Source organism: Loa loa (assembly GCF_000183805.2).
Source record: "Loa loa unplaced genomic scaffold supercont3.44, whole genome shotgun sequence".
In the NCBI taxonomy this organism is placed as follows: domain Eukaryota; kingdom Metazoa; phylum Nematoda; class Chromadorea; order Rhabditida; family Onchocercidae; genus Loa; species Loa loa.
In genome coordinates, this window is record NW_018108224.1 from 16,863 (window position 1) to 29,871 (window position 13,009).

At 31.8% G+C, this 13,009-nt stretch overlaps 3 protein-coding genes across 3 annotated transcripts; 1 reads left to right on the top strand and 2 right to left on the bottom strand.

Annotated features, from left to right (window-relative positions):
• Positions 1–2,952: 2,952 nt before the first annotated feature.
• Positions 2,953–7,509, bottom strand: LOAG_08251 (gex interacting protein 10; the record flags this gene model as incomplete). The annotated part of the gene is made up of 9 exons (XM_003143783.1): positions 2,953–3,028; positions 3,622–3,761; positions 4,045–4,126; positions 4,321–4,442; positions 5,309–5,514; positions 5,904–6,084; positions 6,253–6,382; positions 6,999–7,141; positions 7,447–7,509. The coding sequence occupies 9 exons, from the start codon at positions 7,507–7,509 to the stop codon at positions 2,953–2,955; spliced, it is 1,143 nt and encodes a 380-aa protein (XP_003143831.1).
• Positions 7,510–10,697: 3,188 nt separating this feature from the next.
• On the top strand, positions 10,698–11,282 carry LOAG_08252 (hypothetical protein; the record flags this gene model as incomplete). Its single annotated transcript, XM_003143784.1, has 2 exons — positions 10,698–10,917; positions 11,107–11,282. The coding sequence occupies 2 exons, from the start codon at positions 10,698–10,700 to the stop codon at positions 11,280–11,282; spliced, it is 396 nt and encodes a 131-aa protein (XP_003143832.1).
• Positions 11,283–11,736: 454 nt separating this feature from the next.
• On the bottom strand, positions 11,737–12,608 carry LOAG_08253 (hypothetical protein). The gene is made up of 4 exons (XM_003143785.2): positions 12,451–12,608; positions 12,230–12,349; positions 12,031–12,135; positions 11,737–11,916 (listed from the first exon to the last, which is right to left on the bottom strand). Exons 1-4 carry the CDS (start codon positions 12,593–12,595, stop codon positions 11,870–11,872), a joined length of 417 nt encoding a protein of 138 aa, XP_003143833.1. The 5' UTR covers positions 12,596–12,608; the 3' UTR covers positions 11,737–11,869.
• Between the last annotated feature and the right edge of the window lie 401 nt (positions 12,609–13,009).

Genomic DNA, 13,009 nt, shown 5'->3' on the forward strand with positions numbered 1-13,009 from the left:
ATCTATCTATCTATCTATCTATCTATCTATTTATCTATCTAATCTAATCCAATCTAATCTATCTATCTATTTATCCATCCATCTATCTATCTATTTATTTATCTATATCTATCTAATCTATCTACCTATCTATCTAATCTATCTAATCTAATCTATCTATCTATCTACCTATCTATCCATCTATCTATCTATCTAATCTAATCTATCTATTTATATATATGCTAAATTTGTGTTCATTTTGAGCTTGATAACAACGCATATGTTTTTTTCTAAGCACTATAATATATATATTTTTTGAGGATAAGAGCCAGAACTGAAAGATTATTTTCTTCTTTCAATATTCGAATAGTTGAGGACAAAGATTAATCAGGAAATAACATTGTTCTTTTATTGCAATAAAGGTCTGACACCAATTATTATCGGTATCAAAGGAAGAGAAAAATTATTGCCAGTCATAAATTATTCATTTCCAGCAATTAACATCCATAAATTACCTCATCGTAACAAATTTTCAAGGCAAGTATTGGAAGTTGCAGAACTTTTAAAACTTCTTGGCTGCGAGCTTAGTGATTCAAAAATGCAATGACAGAAATTTCAACTAGTATAAATTAAGTAAAAGTTGTTTAGATGTCATTTCTCTAGCAGTGGAAGCATCCCAAGTCTTATAATTGCAACTGAAACTTGGTTAACTTTTTCAGCAGAGTTTTGGTGCCAAATTGATTTTACGAACTAAAACTGTTCCAGAATATGAGCAAAAAAGTAATTTGGTTGCATATTTTTGGTATCTCATATCTTTTCCGTTGCTTTTTTTTCCCTTTGGATAATATTCTTTTTAAAATTTCGATTTAATTTACTGTCTTAGTTCGATACTTCTACTCTATTACTAAAGGCTATGAAAACAAATACTATTGCCCATTGGCATTGAACTAAATTGAATAAAGGAGTTAAAATGAGGTCATTCCTTATTTCATCTCATCTTTTTTATAAACAGGATTTCTTACTTTTGTTATTGTTTAATTAACTTCCTTTGTTGATTGGTGAATTAAAATATTATTATTTCAGGCTAATAGTAAAATCATACTGAACATACCCATTTTCACTTGTAATTAATTAACGTTAGAAATTTTCATACTCGTATCAAAAAATGTATAATTCATACATATTTATTGATTTGTAGTAAGATTCCTTTCAAGAATGCCGGTAAAGTTCAATTCCAGTGTCACTCGTTTCACTTTTCGCCTTCTCCTACTCCTCTCTCTATAGCAACAGATTTTATTCCAGCATTTATCGATCGGAATTTTAGCGTTCTTGGATTAAAAACAGCTCCAGATTAATAATTTTAGAATATTTTAAAAAATCCCGACTCTCTGAAAGTTTTCAACCGGTATCTGCAAATTTTCCGCCTCTATTTCTTTTCCGTCCAATTTTTAGTATATCTCATCCGAATTTTTGGATTTAGGTTAGGTGTTAGACTTGGCAATTATTATCAGGCTCTTATCACAAAACACTGCTGAGAATGAGATTCGTAAGAAAACTCTAATGATCATTTGAAGTAACAGTTAGCTTTCCATACAACAAAGACTGCGATTTTTTCAAATAAATTAAAGAACTTAAGTAATTATGAACCACCCAAGAAACCGAAAAGAAGAAAACAACGATAAATTTACAACACATCGAACATCGAGATATAAAGTCAATAAGTGACCATATCTTTCTCGAACAAATTGTTTTTCCTGAAACACTACAGCAATACTTTATTGTAAATCAAACTTAACTTACATAATTTTGTAACTGTATGACAAATTCAAAATACATTTTCTTGAATTGTCCATAATGATGTTTGCCAATAATGCAAGCGGAACTATAAATCTGGATGGATAGTTGAGGTTAAATTACCTCAATGAGTTGCACAACAGTATGAGTTAAGATTCAAATACTGAGATTACAAAATGTGGGTCTAAAATATCCAATTGTCTATGACTTCTCAATTCTCTCTACTTTTTATTCCTTTCCTTCTCAGTTTTCCTTTTCTCCTTGTATTTACCAACTTTTTTTGTTCTCTCACTTTTGTAAAAAATATTGAACCAATTTCGGATTCAAAAATAAGGTCTAAACAATGTGTTTCACAATCCAACATAATACGGCTAGAAGACTGTGCAAATATCTAAAAAATATGCAAATGAAGCACATAAGTAAAACTGGCTTACTTAATATATTAGTAGCAAGGCCTGATGTGACTAATGCTATTGATTTAACTATTGTTGTAAGAGTGATTGGGGCACTGGATTATTTTATGTTGTAGAAAATATTTTTAAGAAATTAATTATATTCTACAACATGAGTTGAATTGAATTGAATATTAAATGTAGCGGAAATTGTCAAATTGAAATCCTCTCACAATTATTTTATGAAAATTTTTTTCAAAAATTATTTGCAATGAACAGTGGTATCATCCGCATTGGAGTGAGCAGCATGAACCCGCATCCGAACTTTAAATTAAAAATGGATGAAGAATTTAAAACGAATCAATTTAATCAGCAGATGCGTAACTAATTAGTCTCTTAATACTAATTTCCAAAGACTATATAGAAATAGTTTTCAAAAAAACATACATGCAAGCACTATTACATGTGAGCATTGCAACCAAATATTCGAAAGAATATTCAGATTTGCAAATTTCTAAAAATCCAACAGATTCATTCATTCGTATAAATTACTTCGATTATTCACGAAAAAAGGAATTGCAAACATATAGATCGGAAGTCATTTATTCAATTCTTTAAGCAAATTATATGGAATTCAATTGACAGGACAATAGTACCTGCAATCGTTTTAAGTAATAAAGTAAACAAATATTAAGCAACCGTACTTCACACGATTCCATTATTTGGATATAAGTAACAACATATTACGATCGTGTGCTATTCGAATTTTGCAATTTGATTTTCGAAATTAGTCGTCAAAATCTGATAAATCTTCGAAGTCTGGATCGTGATATTCCGTGAAACGATTTGGTATTGGCTTATTCCTGTAATTAAGAGAAAATCCTTCCACAGAAAGTGTAATTCAAGAGACATCCATGAAATTTCAATGTGCAAAAGTGTCGAAAAACTATTGAAGAGATTTCAGAAAATCTGGGTTTGTTTTTTATTAAACTGCAAAGTTTTTCTTAAAATATGATTCGTAAGGTGTTCCAAAGTTTCCTTAAGTGGAGCGGAAAAAATTCTGCTTCTCATTACCTTTCACTTCCACAACCATTCACTCTCAGGTAATACGTAGGCGGTGGTTTGTAATTTCTTTCTTTTTCTTTTTTTTTTAGCATTCGAAGCGAAAAAAAGGGAAAGGTAATGAAAATGACAATGAATAATTGCAGCTTAACATATTTTCTAAGAATAATATCGCATAACTAAACATATAGCAGGATATATAACAGGATATAGTGTGGAAAGTTGAACGGTAGTATCACAAAAGTTATGCTAAGAATTCCATGTAGACATATGGCTTGGATACGAATTGTAGATTGAATCTTAAGTATTTAGTTATTATAATTAGCAGATTAGCAGAAAATTCCTTCCGGCAAACCTGATTAGTTTTAATGAAATATGATTGATTAAAGTTAACCTTGCAAGGCTGTCAAATGAAATCGGATTGCTTTCACGAACTTCTCGACCAATTGATTGGAATCGATGTTCCCAAAATGATGGAGTTCGCAGTGCAGCACTCAGGTAGGATGTACCAGCAGTACGCCAATCCGTATCACCCTTAAGCAACATTTCCATGTACTTCACTGAATCTATTGGTTCCCTTTTTGTTACTTTAGTCTGGAAACGCTTATTCGTCAAAAATTTGACAACCGGACTATTCAGAAAATTCATAGAGAAAATTATCAGATTTAATAACTGCACATGAAATTCCTAAAAAAAACTAATGGAGTATACATCAGACTTTAAATTGTCCCTTCGAGAAATTCCCACTGCCGAAGTTAAATGCAGATTTTAGAAAGACCGGATTAAAATCAGAAATTAAGAATTTCGAGAAAAGTACCTTTGTAAACATGTAAGTTGATACTGGTGCATCGCCCTTCGAACTTGATTCGCGTAACAATTTCTCTTCCCACGTTTGTGGCCTAAGAATGAGAAATGAAATTGAATTGAAAATTTGAAACGGAGAATGATGTCACTTGACATTCTGCACGCTATAAAGTAAATACAACATTTGCGAATATATTTGAGGTCTACATCTCAAATTGTCACTATTAACAGCCATTTTCAATCACAATAATATACTGTTAAATATGAAACGAAAGAAAAAAGAAATTACCCTCGTGGAATATATTTGCCTTCTGGACGCTTGTACAGATCAACAGAATATTGCAAATCAAAATCAAAATAATCCGGATCATCGCGATTTGGACGACTATAATATGGACGTGGCATAAACGTCTGGAAGTTCAACAATCAAATCAAAAATGATTTTCTAAAAATATTAAGAGTTTTATGCATAAATATAAATAAATCAGCAAACAGTAATATTTTAGCAACGCAAACTTGACGACAGTATTCTAACGACAGTTTATTGAATTATGTCACAGAATATGACGACATGCGCTTATTTCGTCATCGTGAGATATGCTATATAAAGTGGCAGGATATGCTTTTGTAATATGCTATCTTCCTTAAATCCATCATTTTTTTTCTGTTTAACCATTTCAAATACTGGATGTTTATCGGTTAAACTGCTCTTACCATCAATTTTTGACACATTTCAGAATCAGTAATTTGACGAACAACAACGCATGCAACAATAAATAGTCATCTAAAGAACTTTCTGTTATATATTTCAGTTGACAACAGTTGTTGATATTCTAATATAATCAATATCATCTTTTTTATTTAAAAAATCGAGAAATATATAATCACAAAAATAAGTTGTGAAGTGAAGGAATTATGGATTTTGAAGCAAGAATCAGATCAGGAAGCAAATTTTTCTCAAGGCATAACTTAAACTGCTAATATATTGTCTGTTATTATCTGTTCTAACTGAGCAAACAATAAGAAAGTAATAAAAGTTATTAGGACCAAAAACGCTTCGTTTAGTTATTGAATAACGTAAAAGCAATGACAATGCCAATCGGATACTAATAAATTCACTTGAAAACGAAAGTAGAACTACGGTTTTGTTGAAGGAGTACAAATACCATCACTATCGAATTGACTTAGCGATATTTGCAGATACTGAGATACAAGATATCTTAACTAACAACCAAGAATCTGTTCAACGTATTGCCAATCGGAATTGATAAACATACTTGAAAATCCGTTTCATCGGCGAATGCCTCTGAGACACTGCCAGGTGATGGAGCTGGTCCATTTCGAAAATCACGCGATGTAATAGTTTTCATCGAATTTGGCAGAATTGATGTTTTCAGCAGATGTGCTTCAATATCACTTGCTTTTTTGTTGTAGCGTGCTTCGATTCCCTTAGAAGAGAATACAGCTGGTGCTGCATATGGACCTTAAATATCACTCTAATTATTCTTTAATATTGTATTTCACTGAGACCTGTAATACCTCGATCATATTAATGTAATTCAAAAGAAATCATTGTGATTGTGATACTTCCATCTCCTCCATCTCTCGCTATACTCATTTCATAAACAAAGTAGAGTTTAAAAAGTGAAACACATATTTCAAAGTAGTAAATAAGCGGAAGCGTTCTCCGGACACGAGAATGTTCTGCGAAGCTAAACTTTTTATGAAATTTTATACTGTACCATTTTGAAATATTCTATTCTAATTTAAATTTCAATATTTAATAGCTATGCTATAAATTTCAAACTGTGATAGAAATTGACTTTCGATCGATTAAAATAACTGAAAAGATTCCACTAAAAAAATGCTAACCCGTTTCATGGTAAATTCCTGTAGTTTGCGGATATAATGCATGATGACTTGGCCTTCGAACAGATGGACTACGAATTGATAATTCTTCAAATGGACTATCAGAACGTTTTCCGCGACGTCGTACTAATTGGGAATCGTTAAATGTTGTTTCTTCAACGCTTTTTTCAGCATTTCTACGAACCTGAAAGATTTATTTTAACTTTCTTTCTCAGCTTTTTAAAATGGAGTATATTATTATTCATAACGCAATATCATAGAAAAGAATGTGTCGAAAAAAAGATAAGAAATTAACATAGATCGAGGTGGAATTGATTTTAATTGAAAGAATATGAAAAAATCAGCAACTTACCGTATGATAAGAATCTTTAATCGAATCCTGCCACAATTTCCAAGCAGGTTTTCTTTCTTCAACCAATGCATCACTTAAATCAGTAAAATCTATCCGCTTGAAAGATGGCATATGCACTGGATATCGAGTACTGTAATAGAGGCGTAGATGTATTATCATTTATAATGATTCTTTCATATTTACAAACATTTGTTAGTGAAAATTCGTAATGGATGATTAGGAGAAACTATATGTATTTGTTTGTAAGTAATTAATGTTTTCTACGTGTCTGAAATTGTTTTTTAATTACACATCATTATTAGACTTCTGCGGTTCTTCAACACAACGCGTTTCCTACTGTTAGTCGTGTCTTCAAAGTAAATGTGGGATAGTAAAAGAGATCAGTTATGTGCAATCATCTAATCATCTTTATCATTAAACACTCCGGAAATTCTACTTAAAGTTTCCGGTTCCAGATTGATTAGTTTTAATCGATACGAAAGATATACGACAGCAAATGCGATTACTATGTCATTATTTCTACAAGGCATCCACTCTATGGAAAAATTGAAGAAGTACAACAGATTATGCTTAACGTCTAGTTACATCAATTTCTTTTGTGGCGCAATCTCAAGATACCAGAAGATAATTAACGTACTTTTTTCAGTGGCACAGAAAGTCATATAGTTTTTTTCGATAAACAGAGATATTCAACAAACATCATAATGTAGCAAAATTTGAAGTTTAAAAATACATAAGCATCAAACCTAAAAGGAGTAGAGCTTCTGGATGAAGTAGGCTCTAAATGAGGGATGTTTTTGGTACCAAAATCGTATTTATTATCAAATGATTTTACAATCGAATGGCTGTCAGTTGCTGAACGTTTTGAACTTCCTGCTTCCACATCTTCCTAAACAATTTCACCAGTATAATTTATGTAATATAAATATTTCATGGTGAGGAAGGTCTTTCACAATGAATATGTTCAGTTAACATTAGGTATTTTAGAGCCTGAAAAAGCAAAATTATTGGGCTAAAAAACACAACCCATCATCTGAGAATTTTTATCACCAGCCAAAAAAAAATATAACCATAACTATTTAAGTGTTACAGGAAGGAGAAATATAAGTGTAAATCATGATATTGAAATAAGCAGACCAAAGAAATAAGGATCCTCGGAATTTCTTTGGAACGACGAAAGAAAAGAAGGGTTACCTCATCCGATTTTGTGTTTTCAACCAAAGTTGGTATTTCATCCTGTACAGTATTATTATCCATTTCGTCTGAAACAAATCAATCATAATTTATACAGATGATGAAGGAAAAATCGTTTCATGAAAAATGCAGTACAGATAAGGAACTTTCATTTCAAACTTCCCAAGCTCGAAATCCTGTGGTACTCAACCAATTAGATTATTTTTTCCCATTGCTCATATTATTTTTAGCATACAACAAAGACGAGAAAATGCTGGCCGATATATATATTATATATTATATATATGTATATATATATATATATATATATATATGTAGAGAGAGAGAAGAGAGAAATAATTCCGGAATACTGCTGAAGCACGTGAAGTTAACCGTTACCTTAACCAATTTCTAAAATTAATTTCATTAATTCCCCATTTTTTTTCAGCTCTTCTATTTGATAGACTTACGGCCTGCACTTCCCGTTTCAAAAATAAATAGACAAATTAAATAAATAAATAAGCAAATACGTATACATTTATTTATTTATTTAGCGTCGATGCAACCAACAATAACTTCAGAACCGAGTTTCTGCTTAATTGCTCTAACTGAAGAGTACAGTAGTGCAGGATTAAAGATAATGAACATTGCAGAACTTAATATAGTTCTGCCAACTGCATTACTGGTGATAATCACCAGCAATCTAACTATAATTTCCTATTTATCATCATTATCCAGTCTATTCAGCGTAGTATCATTCTAAATGCTAACATAATCTTTTCCTTATAGCGATCGGACAGTGCAAAGATACGATGCACAAGTTAAATGATCTCGATTAATCGATTAATCTCACTGTTGATTATATTACCAGTGATTTGGGTACTATCTTTCTGAAGGCATAAGAACCACTCCTTTGTCACTCTTACAATACGATGAAATTGTCTGATCAAATTATGCAGAACAAAGACTCAACTCATAAATCACCTATCAAAAAACTAAATTTCACCAAAAAATTAAATTATCAAAAGAAAATCTACCAAAAATACCAAAAAAAACTAAGTTTTCCCAAAATATCTACAGAGTCAAGTGAAGATAACATGATTTGGCGAAGTCGAAATTTTATAAACATCGAAGATTATGCACAAAAACAGATGATTTAAAAAACTGAAAATTTTCACTTTTTGAGAAAATTTAAAAGTTTACGGTGAAGTTTGTCACCTAACATAGAAAATTACGCTAGCTGCTAACTGATAGCTCAAATGATGGTAGCGGTTATTGTTATTTCTATCAGTGAGTAACTTAAAAAAGTGATACAAATACTAATAGGGAAAACCGCTTAATGAATTTTATCAGTAGAAATTAGAATATGAAATGATAAAAGTTGCATAAGCATAAGTAATCGGGTAAAAATTTATTGAAATGGACAGAGGAAGATTCAAAGGAAAAATGGATGGATAAAATTTAGGATGAATAGTGTAGAATTATCTCATTTTAATGAAAAGGAAGAAAAAGTTTAATGTAAAGGTTGCTGAAGCAAAAAGAAAAAGAATAATTAAAAGATGGTAAAAGTTTCTCAAGGACAATGATAAAACAGGAGATGTCAGGATAATGATTAGTCCTTGCATTGTGTAAAGCAAAGGATCAAATATTTGCTGCTGCAATAGAATAAATCTAAATACACACACACACACACACACACACACACACACATACACACACACACATATATACACATACACACACACACATACACACAGACAGATATAGAAACAGAGAGATGTACACATACACAGACTGTGAAACAGGAATTGTAAGGTTGAATTTGATTAGAATGTGTTCCTGATCATAAGAAGTTCCTCTTATCTTTTCTTTCCACTCACTTTCTCAAATTTGTTTTCTTCATAGCAATAATCTCCGTTGAATATATCACCGATCACTACAACTCTTTCTTCATTCTTCAACACTTCCACTAAAAGCTTACTATACCTTCACAACAGTTTATATATCTCACTGCATTCAACTGCAATTGAAGTGTAAAAATTTCACTATTTGTCTATGTGTGTATGTGTATGTGCATGTGTGTGTGTGTGTGTGTATATATATACACATATTTTAGAGTGTACTGAGATTATATATGTATGTAAAATAAATATAGGACTATTTACTGTTCACTATCCTTGCCAACTTTGGAATTTGTTATTTTTCAGATTGATTTATCCTGTTTTTCTATTTTTCAATTAAAAAATTGCATTTACGAATCGCCGATTGCTTTAGTAACTGAAAGAGTTTAATAGATTGATCCATTCGTTTATCATTTTTTATATCAAACGCTGATAATCATTTAGTTATAGTTACTGGATCAGTTATTTACTAAATTTATGTTATGCAGAATTGTGATAAATCTTGAAAATAATTCAAACCTATTTTAAATACCAAATAGTTCCAAAGTGTGTTTGTTGCTAACTATAAGAAGTGTTTTGCCTCTAACAGATATTAAAGAATAATATAAAAATTTCCATATTTTTTTAATTGTTTGTAACTTGAGTAACCTTTATTAAAAATGGCCAAGGTAAGTGTCTAGGTGTAAGTGTTAAATATACTTCTTGAGCATTTTGCATTCCTAGAGAGATCCAGTTAAATATTAAGTATTTCTCGAAAGTCAAGAAAAAAAACACCTCGTACATTCCTAAGCATTTAATTCAATCCTCTAACTCTTAAAGCTCAATTTATGTGTTGATCCAGTTTTGTAGTTTAAAGACTAAGTTAACCAGCTGGAAATGAATTCCTCCTGAAAATAGCTATTAAAGTATCAATATTTAAGAGAAGGGTTTGGAGCAATAAATGTGAATTCTTTCTAACCAGCTTTTCATAGCACGGGTTCTGTATAAATGATAAACATGAATGTTTGAGTGGTAATCAAAATTCTTTAAAAAAAGATAAAAACTTATGGAGCGCTATCTTATCGTTATGACATTATGAAGCAAACTTTAACAATGGTGAAAAGCATGAGCAGTGTAAAATTACCATTATAGTTGCTGCTGACAAGGAATAAGTTCGAGATTTTTGAAAAAAGGAATTAGAAAGGCAAACTACAATACTGCTGAAATTCAGATAGTCTTAAATATCATCCAGTGCTACATATCATACAGTACCATAAATTTTGAATGTCTGATCTGACAAAATTTTATGAATGTTTAATTATCGCTTAGTAATAAGGACAAATTTCGCCTATATGGGATACTTGTCAAATATCCGGTTCACAAAAACCATCTATGCTGTTCTATACACAACCACTTGTCGCTAGTGTGTTGCAACTGATCACCATCAAGTCTTCCAAACCGCAAAAAAATACCCTTGTCCAAACTGTTTGTGCTTCCGTCTTAGGGCTAATTCTCAGGAAGTTTAATAGCAGGTTTACTGAGGAACACGACGATTTGCATCAATTATTTGTCGATAAATCGACCTGCTGTAGCACCTCACACGAACTAGAAAGTTACAGACTGAATTAAGGTACATCGTAATAACACAAACATCTATATAGTTCCGTGATCAAAGATGAGTCAGCTTTCTGAAAATGTTCAAATTCAAGTGAGTAATACTGGCATTTCTTTTTTTCGTATTCCACCGTTACATCAATGAGCAAATAAACATGCTAACAAATGAACTGTGATATCATTCTAGCTATAGCGTCCCACTTTAAAATTCATACCAACTTTACTAACACTTCGGTCAAAATTATCACAAAAAAGCATTTTGGCAATTTAATATTCCTGACAAAAATCCAGGATATTCTGGGCCTTATGAAGTTCATTTACAAATATGAAACGGCAACTTGGAAAAACTCTAAAGAAAGTTAATTATAAATGAAGTGATATTTGTAAGAATATTGAAAAAATCTCAAAAAGAATATAGATGACAGAATTCAGATGCACAGATGACTTGTTGCACCATTTGTAACAATTTCTGGGGCAACAAGTCAACGGTCCATTTGAATTCTGGTATATGCACATTCTTCGAAACGTTTCCAGTAATGTTGCAAATCCCTCGTCAATAAGCATTAGTTCATTAATGTTTCTGACATGAAAAAAAAAGAGCTGTATGAGCAATTAAATGAATACAGTGCATTTAACCAAAATAGAACATTTTTGTTTCCATATTTGAACATCACAAATAAACTGCTGTACCTATATAACATGTGATTTAAAGCAACTTCTTAACAAAACTATATGGTAAGAAAAATTGAATAAATTTGGACTAGAAACGCGCAATCACAAGATCAACATTAACTACTATATATTTTTACAAGCATAACTAAAAAATGAAATACTATTATCAGCGAACATTAAATTGAGAAAGAATCAAATGGGCCATAAAAAACTTCATAATAATGACCAGACTGTCGTTGGCAATACTGATTATAGATAACGGTAATATGCTAACAGAATTAGTTAGGCGAACCACCATCACGCTGCATTTCACGGAATTTCGTTTCTAAAACATGAAATTCCCAAATATATTTGAACTCAACTGAAGTGAAAACAATATTTTGATATTGGAAAGACTGGAAACCTAACGTCCACGCAAAGACTGTTCCGTGTCACTCACCCAGGGCAGTCACGTAACGGTCCAAAGCATTGGCAGCTTCCTCCAGTCTTCTTGTATTTTCATCAACTTCATCGATCTGTTGCAAATATGGACGTAACGTCTCATCTGCAGAAAATTCTGTTTTTGTACAACCACGGAAACTACACCAAATTTTCTTCGACAACCACAAACAACTACTGAAACATAGCAAAATGATTACATTTCGAATTCAATTGTGACAGCTTCTCCGCAACACCACTAGCCACTTGCATCATGTCATCATAACGTTGACTTGTAGCATTATTCATGTTCTTCAACAACTTATATTCCGCAATGGTACCTATAACAGATAGCGCCAGGTATTCATATTTTCCTGGACGTGGGAAACTCATTTGAATGTACGGCTTACTGCAAGATGCATTAATTTTCTGCAAATAATACCTTCGATCTGTCCTTGAAGATAAGCCGCAACTTTTTCATACATATTGTCCGCTAGTTGCTGCACATGTGTCGCTACCGTAGTCGATTCAGGAGTTGGTGGAACATCTGCACTGGTTGAAGCCCGTTCATTAATCATTTTTGCCATACTTCCTACAATTCAGCTGTCCAAAGCTTCATGTCCCTATTCAAATTCATCCAACGAGTAATATGGCCAACATTGGGAAGGAATCCATGATAACCCGTACCACAATCAAAACAGATGCTATCTCAAGAACCAATCTCAACGGCTAGAAACGAAATCACGTTGAAAAAAGCTTTTCCAGCCTGCTGTTAAAATAACACTGACCAATTTCCCAGCTCATTTTGTTTTGTGCAACAAGAATTGTACCCAATAAATAAAGATTCCGAAAACATGAAATAAAAGCTAAGCTTCCTCGTTTTAGCATCGCAAACTCACACACATAATTGTATTCATCTTAAAAGAAAATGAAAAGAATTATGAATGCAGGGAAAACTATTCAACCACAAGACAGTATTAATTTAAATCCCTTCAGTTTTA

Bases quoted from the DNA above. Each gene is read 5' to 3' on its own strand.
- LOAG_08253 (XM_003143785.2), bottom strand. From the start codon at position 12,595: ATGGCAAAAATGATTAATGAACGGGCTTCAACCAGTGCAGATGTTCCA. The intron at 12,350-12,450 runs GTATTATTTGCA...TATCTGTTATAG, and splicing joins TCTTCAAGGACAGATCGAAG to GTACCATTGCGGAATATAAG. The intron at 12,136-12,229 runs GTAATCATTTTG...AATTTTCTGCAG, and splicing joins GTCACAATTGAATTCGAAAT to ATGAGACGTTACGTCCATAT.